Here is a 13,968-nt window from a genome sequence, read left to right on the forward strand (position 1 = left end):
AATGTGACCTCGGACTATGTTAAGGTAACGTGCGGAGTTCCTCAGGGTTCGGTTCTTGGCCCTGCACTCTTTAGTATTTACATGCTGCCGCTAGGCGACATCATACGCAAATACGGTGTTAGCTTTCATTGTTATGCTGATGACACCCAACTCTACATGCCCCTAAAGCTGACCAACATGCCGGATTGTAGTCAGCTGGAGGCGTGTCTTAATGAAATTAAACAATGGATGTCCGCTAACTTCTTGCAACTCAACGCCAAGAAAACGGAAATGCTGATTATCGGTCCTGCTAAACACCGACATTTATTTAATAATACCACCTTAACATTTGACAACCAAACAATTACACAAGGCGAATCAGTAAAGAATCTGGGTATTATCTTCCACCCAACTCTCTCCTTTGAATCACACATTAAGAGTGTTACTAAAACGGCCTTCTTTCATCTCCGTAATATCGCTAAAATTCGTTCTATTTTATCCACTAGCGACGCTGAGATCATTATTCATGCGTTCGTTACGTCTCGTCTCGACTACTGTAACGTATTATTTTCGGGTCTCCCTATGTCTAGCATTAAAAAATTACAGTTGGTACAAAATGCGGCTGCTAGACTTTTGACAAGAACAAGAAAGTTTGATCATATTACGCCTATACTGTATATACCTTTATATACATATATATATATACCTATACTGGCTCACCTGCACTGGCTTCCTGTGCACTTAAGAAGTGACTTTAAGGTTTTACTACTTACGTATAAAATACTACACGGTCTAGCTCCGTCCTATCTTGTCGATTGCATTGTACCATATGTCCCGGCAAGAAATCTGCGTTCAAAGAACTCCGGCTTATTAGTGATTCCCAGAGCCCAAAAAAAGTCTGCGGGCTATAGAGCGTTTTCTATTGGGGCTCCAGTACTATGGAATGCCCTCCCGGTAACAATTAGAGATGCTACCTCAGTAGAAGCATTTAAGTCCCATCTTAAAACTCATTTGTATACTCTAGCCTTTAAATAGCCCCCCTGTTAGACCAGTTGATCTGCCGTTTCTTTTCTTTTCTCCTCTGCTCCCCTTTTCCTTGAGGGGGGGGCACAGGTCCGGTGGCCATGGATGAAGTGCTGGCTGTCCAGAGTCGGGACCCGGGGTGGACCGCTCGCCTGTGCATCGGCTGGGAACATCTCTGCGCTGCTGACCCGTCTCCGCTCGGGATGGTGTCCTGCTGGCCCCACTATGGACTGGACTCTTACTATTATGTTGGATCCACTATGGACTGGACTCTCACAATATTATGTCAGACCCACTCGACATCCATTGCTTTCGGTCTCCCCTAGAGGGGGGGGGGGGTTACCCACATATGCGGTCCTCTCCAAGGTTTCTCATAGTCATTCACATCGACGTCCCACTGGGGTGAGTTTTTCCTTGCCCGTATGTGGGCTTTGTACCGAGGATGTCGTTGTGGCTTGTGCAGCCCTTTGAGACACTTGTGATTTAGGGCTATATAAATAAAGATTGATTGATTGATTTAAAGGGGAACATTATCACCAGACCTATGTAAGCGTCAATATATACCTTGATGTGACCATATATTTTTTTAACCGATTTCCGAACTCTAAATGGGTGAATTTTGGCGAATTAAACACCTTTCTATTATTCGCTCTCGGAGCGATGACGTCACATCGGGAAGCAATCCGCCATTTTCTCACTTTCCTCGGTGTGTTGTCGGAGGGTGTAACAACACGAACAGGGACGGATTCAAGTTGCACCAGTGGCCCAAAGATGCGAAAGTGGCAAGAAATTGGACGAAATTTGTTCAAAATACGAGGCTGTGGGGAAAGCCGACGAAATGGTCAGTCGTTTGTTCCGCACACTTTACCGACGAAAGCTATGCTACGACAGAGATGGCAAGAATGTGTGGATATCCTGCGACACTCAAAGCAGATGCTGACATCAACTCCAAAACTGGACATATCAGCTTTCAGGAAAAGAGAGCGGATGAGGGTATGTCTACAGAATATATTAATTGATGAAAACTTTATTCATTACTCGCGGTTTTACGTAAATTATTATACATAAACTGTGTTTACCAATAATTTAGCTTAAAAACATTTATTTTTTTCAATCATTCGAGTACATTCGGGTAGTCTTGTGTAATGCAGTATTTTGTGTCTATTTAGGTATGGTTAACCTGAGTGCTGAAATCGTGGAAAAATATATGTTCTTGAAATGGGCTGTCTGCACTCTCAAAGTGCATGTTGTTGCCAAATGTATTTCATATGCTGTAAACCTAGTTCATAGTTGTTAGTTTCCTTTAATGCCAAACAAACACATACCAATCGTTGGTTAGAAGGCGATCGCCGAATTCGTCCTCGCTTTCTCCCGTGTCGCTGGCTGTCGTGTCGTTTTCGTCGGTTTCGCTTGCATACGGTTCCAACCGATATGGCTCAATAGCTTCAGTTTCTTCTTCAATTTCGTTTTGGCTACCTGCCTCCACACTACAACCATCCGTTTCAATACATGCGTAATCTGTTGAATCGCTTAAGCCGCTGAAATCCGAGTCTGAATCCGAGCTAATGTCGCTATAGCTTGCTGTTCTATCCGCCATGTTTGTTTGTATCGGCATCACTGTGTGACGTCACAGGAAAATGGACGGGTGTATATAACGATGGTTAAAATCAGGCACTTTGAAGCTTTTTTTAGGGATATTGCGTGATGGGTAAAATTTTGAAAAAAACTTCGAAAAATAAAATAAGCCACTGGGAACTGATTTTTAATGGTTTTAACCATTCTGAAATTGTGATAATGTTCCCCTTTAACCCCCAATTCCAACCCTTGATGCCGAGTGCCAAGCAGGGAGGTATTAGGTCCCATTTTTATTGGTATGACACGGCCGGAACTCACGACCTACCGATCTCAGGGCGGACACTCTAACCATTAAGTTGTCATGAACCCTTTTGAAGTTGTACTCATTCAAACTGTTGCAAAGTCAAAATGTTTAACTCATTTATGACATGTAGCACTCTCTGTAATCAATGCTGCCACTTTAGGTGCTGGCATGCTAACAGTTAGCATGCTACTTTTGTAGGCGTAAAACTAACGGTCATGGATATCAGGTTCTTCACCTTGTTGGAGGTACTGAACCCCACCAGTTTCATATGGGCTTTCACCGAACCCTTCTTTAGTGAAAAATATACATATTGTTTCTTAATTTACCGTATTTTTCGGAGTATAAGTCGCACCGGAGTATAAGTCGCACCTGCCGAAAATGCATAATAAAGAAGGAAAAAAACATGTATAAATCACACTGGAGCCCGGCCAAACTATGAAAAAAACTGCGACTTATAGTCCGAAAAATACGGTAATCTTAATTTATAAATATTAATCATGAAATGATGTTATTATATTAAAGAAATACTAATAAAGATATATTTTACAAACAGAAAGTTACAGGAATGTACACATGATCCCATGTTTACATCTCATTGTGCAAAATGTGAACGTTTTAGTGGGAACTAAATGCGATTTCGGAAAGGGGTACAAATTATTTCCAAAGCAGGACCCCCACCCAGACATACAATACTAGTACACAGCTCATGAAAAACAATATGTTGTGATGCTGTCATTGTAAGTCGACCAAACACTTATTTTAGAAAATAATCCCATGGAAATGAATGCTGTGATTTGATTATAGTAATAAAACATTTAACTCGGTATTTAGTCAGGTTTGGGACAGGTGTGCTGCTGGTGTGGCCACAGTGTGCACATCTAAGTTAAAGGACCAATGATTGTCACACACTAGGTGTGGTGAAATTTTTCTCTGCATTTGACCAATCCCCTTGTTCCACCCCCTGGGGGGTGAGGGAAGCAGTAAGCAGCAGCGGTGATCGCGCTCGGGAATCATTTTGGTGATTTAACCCCCAAATCCAACCCTTGATACCGAGTGCCAAACAGGGAGGTATTAGGTCCCATTTTTATTGGTATGACTCGGCCAGAACTCACGACCTACCGATCTCAGGGCGGACACTCTAACCATTAAGTCGTCATGAACCCTTTTGAAGTTGTACTCATTCAAACTGTTGCAAAGTCAAAATGTTTAACTCATTTATGACATGTAACACTCTTTGTAATCAATGCTGCCACTTTAGGTGCTAGCATGCTAACAGTTAGCATGCTACTTTTGTAGGCGTAAAACTAACGGTCATGGATATCAGGTTCTTGACCTTGTTGGAGGTACTGAACCCCACCAGTTTCATATGGGCTTTCACCGAACCCTTCTTTAGTGAAAAAAATAAATATTTTTTTATTAATTAAATCTTAATTTATAAATATTAATCATGAAATGATGTTATTATATTAAAGAAATACTAATAAAGATATATTTTACAAACAGAAAGTTACAGGAATGTACACATGATCCCATGTTTACATCTCATTGTGCAAAATGTGAATGTTTTAGTGGGAACTAAATGCGATATCGGAAAGGGGTACAAATTATTTCCAAAGCAGGACCCCCACCCAGACATACAATACTAGTACACAGCTCATGAAAAACAATATGTTGTGTTACTGTCATTGTAAGTGGGCCAAACACTTATTTTAGAAAATAATCCTATGGAAATTACTGCTGTCATTTGATTATAGTAATAAAACATTTAACTTGGTATTTAGTCAGGTTTGGGACAGGTGTGTTGCCACAGTGTGCACATCTAAGTTAAAGTACCAATGATTGTTACACACACACTAGGTGTGGTGAAATTTGTCCTATGCATTTGACCCATCACCCTTGTTCACCCCCTGGAAGGTGAGGGGAGCAGTGAGCAGCAGCGGTGACCGCGCTCGGGAATCATTTTGGTGATTTAACCCCCAATTCCAACTCTTGATGCCGAGTGCCAAGCAGGGAGGTATTAGGCCCCATTTTTATTGGTATGACTCGGCCGGAACTCACGACCTACCGATCTCAGGGCGGACACTCTAACCATTAAGTCGTCATGAACCCTTTTGAAGTTGTACTCATTCAAACTGTTGCAAAGTCAAAATGTTTAACTCATTTATGACATGTAACACTCTTTGTAATCAATGCTGCCACTTTAGGTGCTAGCATGCTAGCAGTTAGCATGCTACTTTTGTAGGCGTAAAACTAACGGTCATGGATTTCAGGTTCTTGACCTTGTTGGAGGTACTGAACCCCACCAGTTTCATATGGGCTTTCACCGAACCCTTCTTTAGTGAAAAAAATACATATTTTTTTATTAATTAAATCTTAATTTATAAATATTAATCATGAAATGATGTTATTATATTAAAGAAATACTAATAAAGATATATTTTACAAACAGAAAGTTACAGGAATGTACACATGATCCCATGTTTACATCTCATTGTGCAAAATGTGAACGTTTTAGTGGGAACTAAATGCGATATCGGAAAGGGGTACAAATTATTTCCAAAGCAGGACCCCCACCCAGACATACAATACTAGTACACAGCTCATGAAAAACAATATGTTGTGATGCTGTCATTGTAAGTCGGCCAAAACACTTATTTTAGAAAATAATCCCATGGAAATTAATGCTGTGATTTGATTATAGTAATAAAACATTTAACTCGGTATTTAGTCAGGTTTGGGACAGGTGTGCTGCTGGTGTGGCCACAGTGTGCACATCTAAGTTAAAGGACCAATGATTGTCACACACTAGGTGTGGTGAAATTTTTCTCTGCATTTGACCAATCCCCTTGTTCCACCCCCTGGGGGGTGAGGGGAGCAGTAAGCAGCAGCGGTGATCGTGCTCGGGAATCATTTTGGTGATTTAACCCCCAAATCCAACCCTTGATACCGAGTGCCAAACAGGGAGGTATTAGGTCCCATTTTTATTGGTATGACTCGGCCAGAACTCACGACCTACCGATCTCAGGGCGGACACTCTAACCATTAAGTTGTCATGAACCCTTTTGAAGTTGTACTCATTCAAACTGTTGCAAAGTCAAAATGTTTAACTCATTTATGACATGTAACACTCTTTGTAATCAATGCTGCCACTTTAAGTGCTAGCATGCTAACAGTTAGCATGCTACTTTTGTAGGCGTAAAACTAACGGTCATGGATTTCAGGTTCTTGACCTTGTTGGAGGTACTGAACCCCACCAGTTTCATATGGGCTTTCACCGAACCCTTCTTTAGTGAAAAAAATAAATATTTTTTTATTAATTAAATCTTAATTTATAAATATTAATCATGAAATGATGTTATTATATTAAAGAAATACTATTAAAGATATATTTTACAAACAGAAAGTTACAGGAATGTACACATGATCCCATGTTTACATCTCATTGTGCAAAATGTGAATGTTTTAGTGGGAACTAAATGCGATATCGGAAAGGGGTACAAATTATTTCCAAAGCAGGACCCCCACCCAGACATACAATACTAGTACAGAGCTCATGAAAAACAATATGTTGTGTTACTGTCATTGTAAGTGGGCCAAAACACTTATTTTAGAAAATAATCCCATGTCATTTGATTATAGTAATAAAACATTTAACTTGGTATTTAGTCAGGTTTGGGACAGGTGTGCTGCTGGTGTGGCCACAGTGTGCACATCTAAGTTAAAGTAGCAATGATTGTCACACACACACTAGGTGTGGTGAAATGTGTCCTATGCATTTGACCCATCACCCTTGTTCACCCCCTGGGAGGTGAGGGGAGCAGTGGGCAGTGGTGCCGCGCCCGGGAATCATTTTTGGTGATTTAACCCCCAATTCCAAGCCTTGATGCTGAGTGCCAAGCAGGGAGGTAATGGGTCCCACTTTTATAGTCTTTGGTATGACTCGGCCGGGGTTTGAACTCACAACCTACCGATCTCAGGGCGTTACACTCTAACCACTAAGCCACTGAGTAGGTCTCAAGGAGTTTTTGCGTTTGCTCACGCATATGGAAAATGAGAGTGAACATTGTTTGAGGGTATCCATAATACGGCGATAGGGAGAAGTTTTTATTTACACGATGAGTCGGGTGTGTCTCGACCTACGCGGCGGAGGCTCCGCCGAACATCTGTTTTGAGAAAGCTCCTTTATATTTATTATACCAAATAATACATTGCGAGAATCGGTTTGAATCAGAATCTGATTGTGAGGCGCCCAAAGAAGCACACCTCAATTAGGATCCGTGTGCGACACTTACATAATATCTTTACAAGCTATCTGAGACTCAAGAATTGTTCGCTTCATAATGAAGATCTGGAGAAACTGTTCTTACCTGGACGGAGTTGAGCCTGCAGTAGCCATTGAGGGGGAAGCGGATGACGTGCGTCGGGTCCTGGTTCCAGCCGGCGTTGACGGAGTTGCACATGACGTCTCCCGTCTCGGGGAAGATCTCCTCGATGAGGACCTTCTCGCCGCTGAGGGCGATCCGCTCGCCCAGGTCGGGGGTGACGCGCACCACCAGGCAGTCGCAGGGCTGCGCCATGCGCCGCTGCTCGCGCTCCTGCTTCCAGCGCTCCAGCTCCTTGATCATGGGCGTCAGCTGGTAGTAGCGCGCCTCCTCGTACAGCAGCTGGAAGTCCTGCAGGGGGCGTTTGAAGCATCCACAGTCAGAGAGGCAGCCATGTCACAATATGGTTGTCGTCGGCATTGGACGGGAGGAAAGGTCCAACTTGCTTTATCATCTTTTTTTAAATGTAAATTGCGACCACTAGAGTTAGGCTATGTCTACATTGAGCCGGATAACCCCTTAAATTAATAATTATTTAGCCTCAGCCCCGTGTCAGCTACACTAAACTAGGGATGTTCTCCCGAAATGTGTTTGTCATTCTTGTTTGGTGTGGGTTCACAGTGTGGCGCATATTTGTAACAGTGTTAAAGTTGTTTATACGGCCACCCTCAGTGTGACCTGTATGGCTGTTGACCAAGTATGCGTTTGCATTCACTTGTGTGTGTGAAAAGCCGTAGATATTATGTGACTGGGCTGACACGCAAAGGAAGTGCCTTTAAGGTTTATTGTGAAGTGTGAAGTGAAGTGAATTACATTTATATAGCGCTTTTTCTCAAGTGACTCAAAGCGCTTTACATAGTGAAACCCAATATCTAAGTTACATTTAAAGCAGTGTGGGTGGCACTGGGAGCAGGTGGGTAAAGTGTCTTGCCCAAGGACACAACGGCAGTAACTAGGATGGCAGAAGCGGGGATCGAACCTGCAACCCTCAAGTTGCTGGCACGGCCGCTCTACCAACCGAGCTATACCGCCCCTTGGCGCTCTGTACTTCTCCATACGTCCGTGTACACAACGGCGTTTTAAAAAGTCATAAATTTTACTTTTTGAAACCGATACCGATAATTTTGAAACCGATACCGATAATTTCCGATATTACATTTTAAAGCATTTATCGGCCGATAATATCGGTAGTCCGATATTATCGGCCGATAAATGCTTTAAAATGTAAAATCTCCATACGGACGTATGGAGAAGTACAGAGCGCCAATAAACCTTAAAGGCACTTCCTTGGCGTGCCGGCCCAGTCACATAATATCTACGGCTTTTCACACACACAAGTGAATGCAAACGCATACTTTGGTCAACAGCCATACAGGTCACACTGAGGGTGGCCGTATAAACAACTTTAACACTGTTACAAATATGCGCCACACTGTGAACCCACACCAAACAAGAATGACAAACTAATTTTGGGAGAACATCCGCACCAAAACACAACAGAACAAATTACCCAGAAGCCCTTGCAGCACTAACTCTTCCGGGACGCTACAATATACACCCCCCACCCACCTCAACCCCACACACCCCCCAAACCCAAATTCCAAGCTGTTGTTTTGAGGCATGTTAAAAAAAAAAAATGCACTTTGTGACTTCAATAATAAATATGGCAGTGCCATGTTGGCTCATTTTTCCATAACTTGACTTGATTTATTTTGAAAAGCCTTGTTACATTGTTTAATGCATCCAGCGGGGCATCACAACAAAATTAGGCATAATAATGTGTTAATTCCACGACTGTATATATCGGTATCGGTTGATATCGGAATCGGTGATTAAGAGTTGGACAATATCGGAATATGGGATATCGGCAAAAAAGCCATGATCGGACATCTCTACACTAAACCATCGTTTAATATTCGTTTGGATAATTTTTTACACGGGTAAGTGTGCTGTGTATTTCTTGAATCTCTGTATCTTAGCTTTGTATGGACTCATCGATCGTTTACAAAGTGAGTTCGGACAGGAAGTGACGTCAGAAAGAACGCGCCACAGCCAGCTTCATAATAAAGCGGTTTCCTAACTCGGCGCTAACCACTGGAAATATGTAGGCGAGTCATCCAGACATGCCCGTGTTTCTCCTTCTACATGTACAGACGCTTGTGGAAATCACACATGAATACCTTAAGAGAAAGCGATTGCAGCTATTCGGGATACAACACTTCTCAGACAGCAAGAGAACTTTCCAATGTCCGGGTCAGCTGTGATTTCACTTAGCGAAAAACTTATATACACCAGCGGGGGGTGTATATTGTAGCGTCCCGGAAGAGTTAGTGCTGCAAGGGGTTCTGGGTATTTGTTCTGTTGTGTTTATGTTGTGTTATGGTGCAGATGTTCTCCAGAAATGTGTTTGTCATTCCTGTTTGGTGTGGGTTAACAGTGTGGCGCATATTTGTAACAGTGTTAAAGTTGTTTATACGGCCACCCTCAGTGTGACCTGTATGGCTGTTGATCAAGTATGCCTTACATTCACATGTGTGTGTTTAAATTCCCTATGGATTTGATTATTCATTTGTGTTACGTACAAATTGATAGATAACGTACTTGCTTTTGAAATCATACGTCAGGGGGACAAGCATTTTATTCTAACGAAAACATGTATGGAATATGTTAATAATACAGGAGTATTAGCAACTTTTTCCAACAAGGGCCACATACTAAAAAGTCAAGGTATGTGGGGGCCATCTTAATATACGTACATTTTGTAAAAAAAAAAAAAAAAAGAAAGATACATTGCATATGTTTAAATAAAAAACTTAGTGTCAGCTTTGTGTTAAAGTGTCAAAACAAAAAAAAGAACAAACAAAGTAATGTAATGAGAAAAATGTGAAATATTAATACTAATAACTAATATTAATAATACACTGTCACTTAAGCTATATGTAATGTCCATTTTGATCTTTTTTTTTTTTTTACAAAAATAACTATCAAAATACTTTTAAGTATGCGACCCATGTTGGAGGAAGTTATAGTGCCATTTATATTGCTTTTATCGCATTTCATTACAAATGTGTGCTCTTTTTTTCACATTTTTACTGTTATTTTATATGGTTCGGGGTAACAAAACTGGATCTGCGGGCTGCACTTTGGACGCCCTTGTGTTTATATAATGTTTTTAGCATGGTCAGATTGCAGGCAATACATGCAATTTTTCTGTCAAAATTGAATGAACGCATACTTTAAGCAGCAAAGATAAATTGCTTTATTAATGCACATTAATAATAATTAATAATGCACATTAATATTATGCTAGATCCACTCGACGTCCATTGCACCGGTCGCCCACACTGCAAAAAGTCAGTGTTCAAAAACAAGAAAAAAACAAAACAAAAATTAGGGGTATTTTATTTGAACTAAGCAAAATTATCTGCCAATAGAACAAGAAAATTTGGCTTGTCAAGACTTTCCAAAACAAGTAAAATTAGCTAACCTCAATGAACCTAATAATACCTTAAAATAAGTATATTCTCACTAATAACAAGTGCACTTTTGTTGGTAGAAAAAAAGAGACCTTTTTGCTCAATATGTTGAAAAATATTCTTAAATTAAGTAAATGAAAGTGCCATTATCTTGACATAATGATATGCACTAAGCATTAAATTTCTTGAAACCAGCAAACTTATACTAAAAACTAATTTATTGTTCTTAATGGAAAGGCAACCGCTTGTTACTCTCGGGGTCTCCTAGGCGCTCAGGCAAATCATATGGTCTAAAAATGCATTTTTCCATCGACAACATGACATCATCGCGCCAAGTGCGTGCTCTTTCAGTCAATTAGTGCGCATATATACAGCCCGACCTCCGGCCAAACATTTTCTAATTGTAATTTTGAAGAATTCATCTGAATGTGCATGAACTATTTTTGTTCAAAATAGTTAGAAATGTCACATGTGAAATGTTTAAATATTAACTGTCAGTTTGCTGTACTGTGCCAACAGTACTACTTTATGAGTGCGTATTTTCTCTTGTTTCATTGAAAATAAAACAGCAAAGTCCATTTGGCTGCCATCTGTTTTCATCATGAGACAAAATTGTGTAAAAGTCAAGATTTTTTTTTTTCATGCTTGAAATAAGAAATTAATACTTTGAAAAAGTAGTTTTATACTTGTTAGTATTGATGACACAGCTTTGCAACAGTTGATATTCTAGTTTCAAGCATGTTTTACTCAATATAGGTCATTAAATCTCAGCTACAAGCTGTAATATCTTACTGAGATCATTTAGGACCAAAACCCTTAAAACAAGTAAAACACTCGAACATAAAATCTGCTTAGTGAGAAGAATTATTTTATCAGACAGAAAATAAGCAAATATCACCCTTATTTGAGATATTTAATCTTACTTAGATTTCAGTTTTTGCAGTGTAACCCTAAATATATTCAAAATATTGATCCTTAAAACGAAAGCAACACAACTATGATGGATACAAAAGAAATGAGTACACAACTATTGCAACACCATATAGACGGCCGTTGTTGTTTTGGTTGCCTATACCCAACTTTTTACATGCGAACAATGACAAAGTTACATTGCTGATCACTTTCCATAACCATGTAAGTATGTATCCTACATTTTGTGGTTTTTTTTGGATGTGCTGCTACTTTCACTTTGCTTCCGTGGAACTTTAATTCACCCATTAGGTCATAAAATAGAAGTAGAAGTATTTAAGTCCCATCTTAAAACTCATTTGTATACTCTAGCCTTTAAATAGCCCCCCTGTTAGACCAGTTGATCTGCCGTTTCTTTTCTTTTCTCCTCTGCTCCCCTTTTCCTTGAGGGGGGGGGGGGGCACAGGTCCGGTGGCCATGGATGAAGTGCTGGCTGTCCAGAGTTGGGACCCGGGGTGGACCGCTCGCCTGTGCATCGGCTGGGAACATCTCTACGCTGCTGACCCGTCTCCGCTCGGGATGGTGTCCTGCTGGCCCCACTATGGACTGGACTCTTACTATTATGTTGGATCCACTATGGACTGGACTCTCACAATATTATGTCAGACCCACTCGACATCCATTGCTTTCGGTCTCCCCTAGAGGGGGGGGGGGTTACCCACATATGCGGTCCTCTCCAAGGTTTCTCATAGTCATTCACATCGACGTCCCACTGGGGTGAGTTTTTCCTTGCCCGTATGTGGGCTTTGTACCGAGGATGTCGTTGTGGCTTGTGCAGCCCTTTGAGACACTTGTGATTTAGGGCTATATAAATAAAGATTGATTGATTGATTGATTGATTGATAAAATCTCAGCAACAAGCTGTAATATCTTACTGAGATCATTTAGGACCAAAACCCTTAAAACAAGTAAAACACTCTAACATAAAATCTGCTTAGTGAGAAGAATTATCTTATCAGACAGAAAATAAGCAAATATCACCCTTATTTGGGATATTTAATCTTACTTAGATTTCAGTTTTTGCAGTGTACCATTGCTTTATTATTTTATTCCCGTTTCAGCGTACAGTGCGTGTTATTCTGGTGATTAATATCTGGCTATTTATCCAAATAGTAAGCTTAACAAATCAGTTTTTGCAGTGCAGGGGGCCAGGGGGGGAATCCCCACATCTGCGGTCCCCTCCAAGGTTTCTCATTGTTATCCCATTGGGTTGAGTTTTTTCTTGCCCTGATGTGGTATCTGAGCCGAGGATGTCGTTGTGGCTTGTGCAGCCCTTTGAGACACTTGTGATTTAGGGCTATATAAGTAAACATTGATTGATTGATTGACTGACATCATTTCCAGGCTTTCGCGGGTCACATCTGGCCCCCGGGCCTCGTGTTTGACACGTGTGGCCTGGTTGTGAGCAAACAAAGATATGTCCTAGTATTGCAAATATGTGTTTATCAGCGTGAGAAATACATGTATGTAGAGAGGGAGCTGCATCAACGATGACCTTTGACCGGAGGGAAAACCTCCCGAGTAACCAAACAGAAGCATGTCACAGTATCTTCTAGCATCCCCCGTGCTGGCCTTGTAGCCTTTGGCGTGTTTCCGACTCCTGCAGCGAGGCCACGGCGGTGCGTCATCGTGCATGCAGACGGTTTGCAGCAGATTGCCTCCCTCTACTCCCCCCACGGGCAGAGCTCGCCCGGGGGCGCCTTGCCCCTCCGCACATTTGCCTCCCATTTCCCGCAAGAGCAGATGGCGCCCGTCGTTCAGCGCTACCACGGGAGGAGAATGGAGATGCTGCGTTGTAAGCAGATGGAAGGTGAAGAGACGATATGTGTGCAAGCCAAGGCGACGATCAGACAGCGAGGGCTTTAATGTATGCCCGGTGTATGTAAATGAGGCCCGACATTAAGCGGCGATTACAAGCAGATATAATTAGGCTACAGCTAAACCCCGCTGCTAAACAATTAGTAATTAATACAAATGTGTTCCGATTAGGAGGACAACGACTGACAGCTTCATTCACTCTTGAGGCGTGTGGTTCAGTACTACGGCCATACTTGCCAACCCTCCCGAATTTCAGTGCCCCTCCCGAAAATCTCCCGATTTCCACCCGGACAACAATATTGGGGGCGTGCCTTAAAGGCACTGCCTTTAGCGTCCTCTCTCACCTGAAAGGAGACTATTATACATGTGTCCGTTATCTATAGGTTTATGTATGTTTATGTATCTTATGTTTATGTATAGGTTTATGCAGACAGAAAATAAGCAAATATCACCCTTATTTGGGATATTTAATCTTACTTACATTTCAGTTTTTGCAGTGTAC

At 41.3% G+C, this 13,968-nt stretch overlaps 1 protein-coding gene across 4 annotated transcripts in view; it reads right to left on the reverse strand.

The window, feature by feature from the left end:
- Nucleotides 1–13,968, reverse strand: part of LOC133608921 (BTB/POZ domain-containing protein kctd15) — a 107,350-nt gene that overhangs the window by 43,135 nt on the left and 50,247 nt on the right. For all 4 annotated transcript variants that reach the window (XM_061964576.2, XM_061964574.2, XM_061964575.2 and 1 more), the window contains one exon: nt 7,249–7,554. In XM_061964576.2, the coding sequence (XP_061820560.1) occupies nt 7,249–7,554 (306 nt within the window). The remainder of the gene's footprint in view (nt 1–7,248; nt 7,555–13,968) is intronic.

The sequence above is a fragment of the Nerophis lumbriciformis genome, linkage group LG06 (assembly GCF_033978685.3).
Source record: "Nerophis lumbriciformis linkage group LG06, RoL_Nlum_v2.1, whole genome shotgun sequence".
In the NCBI taxonomy this organism is placed as follows: Eukaryota; Metazoa; Chordata; class Actinopteri; order Syngnathiformes; family Syngnathidae; genus Nerophis; species Nerophis lumbriciformis.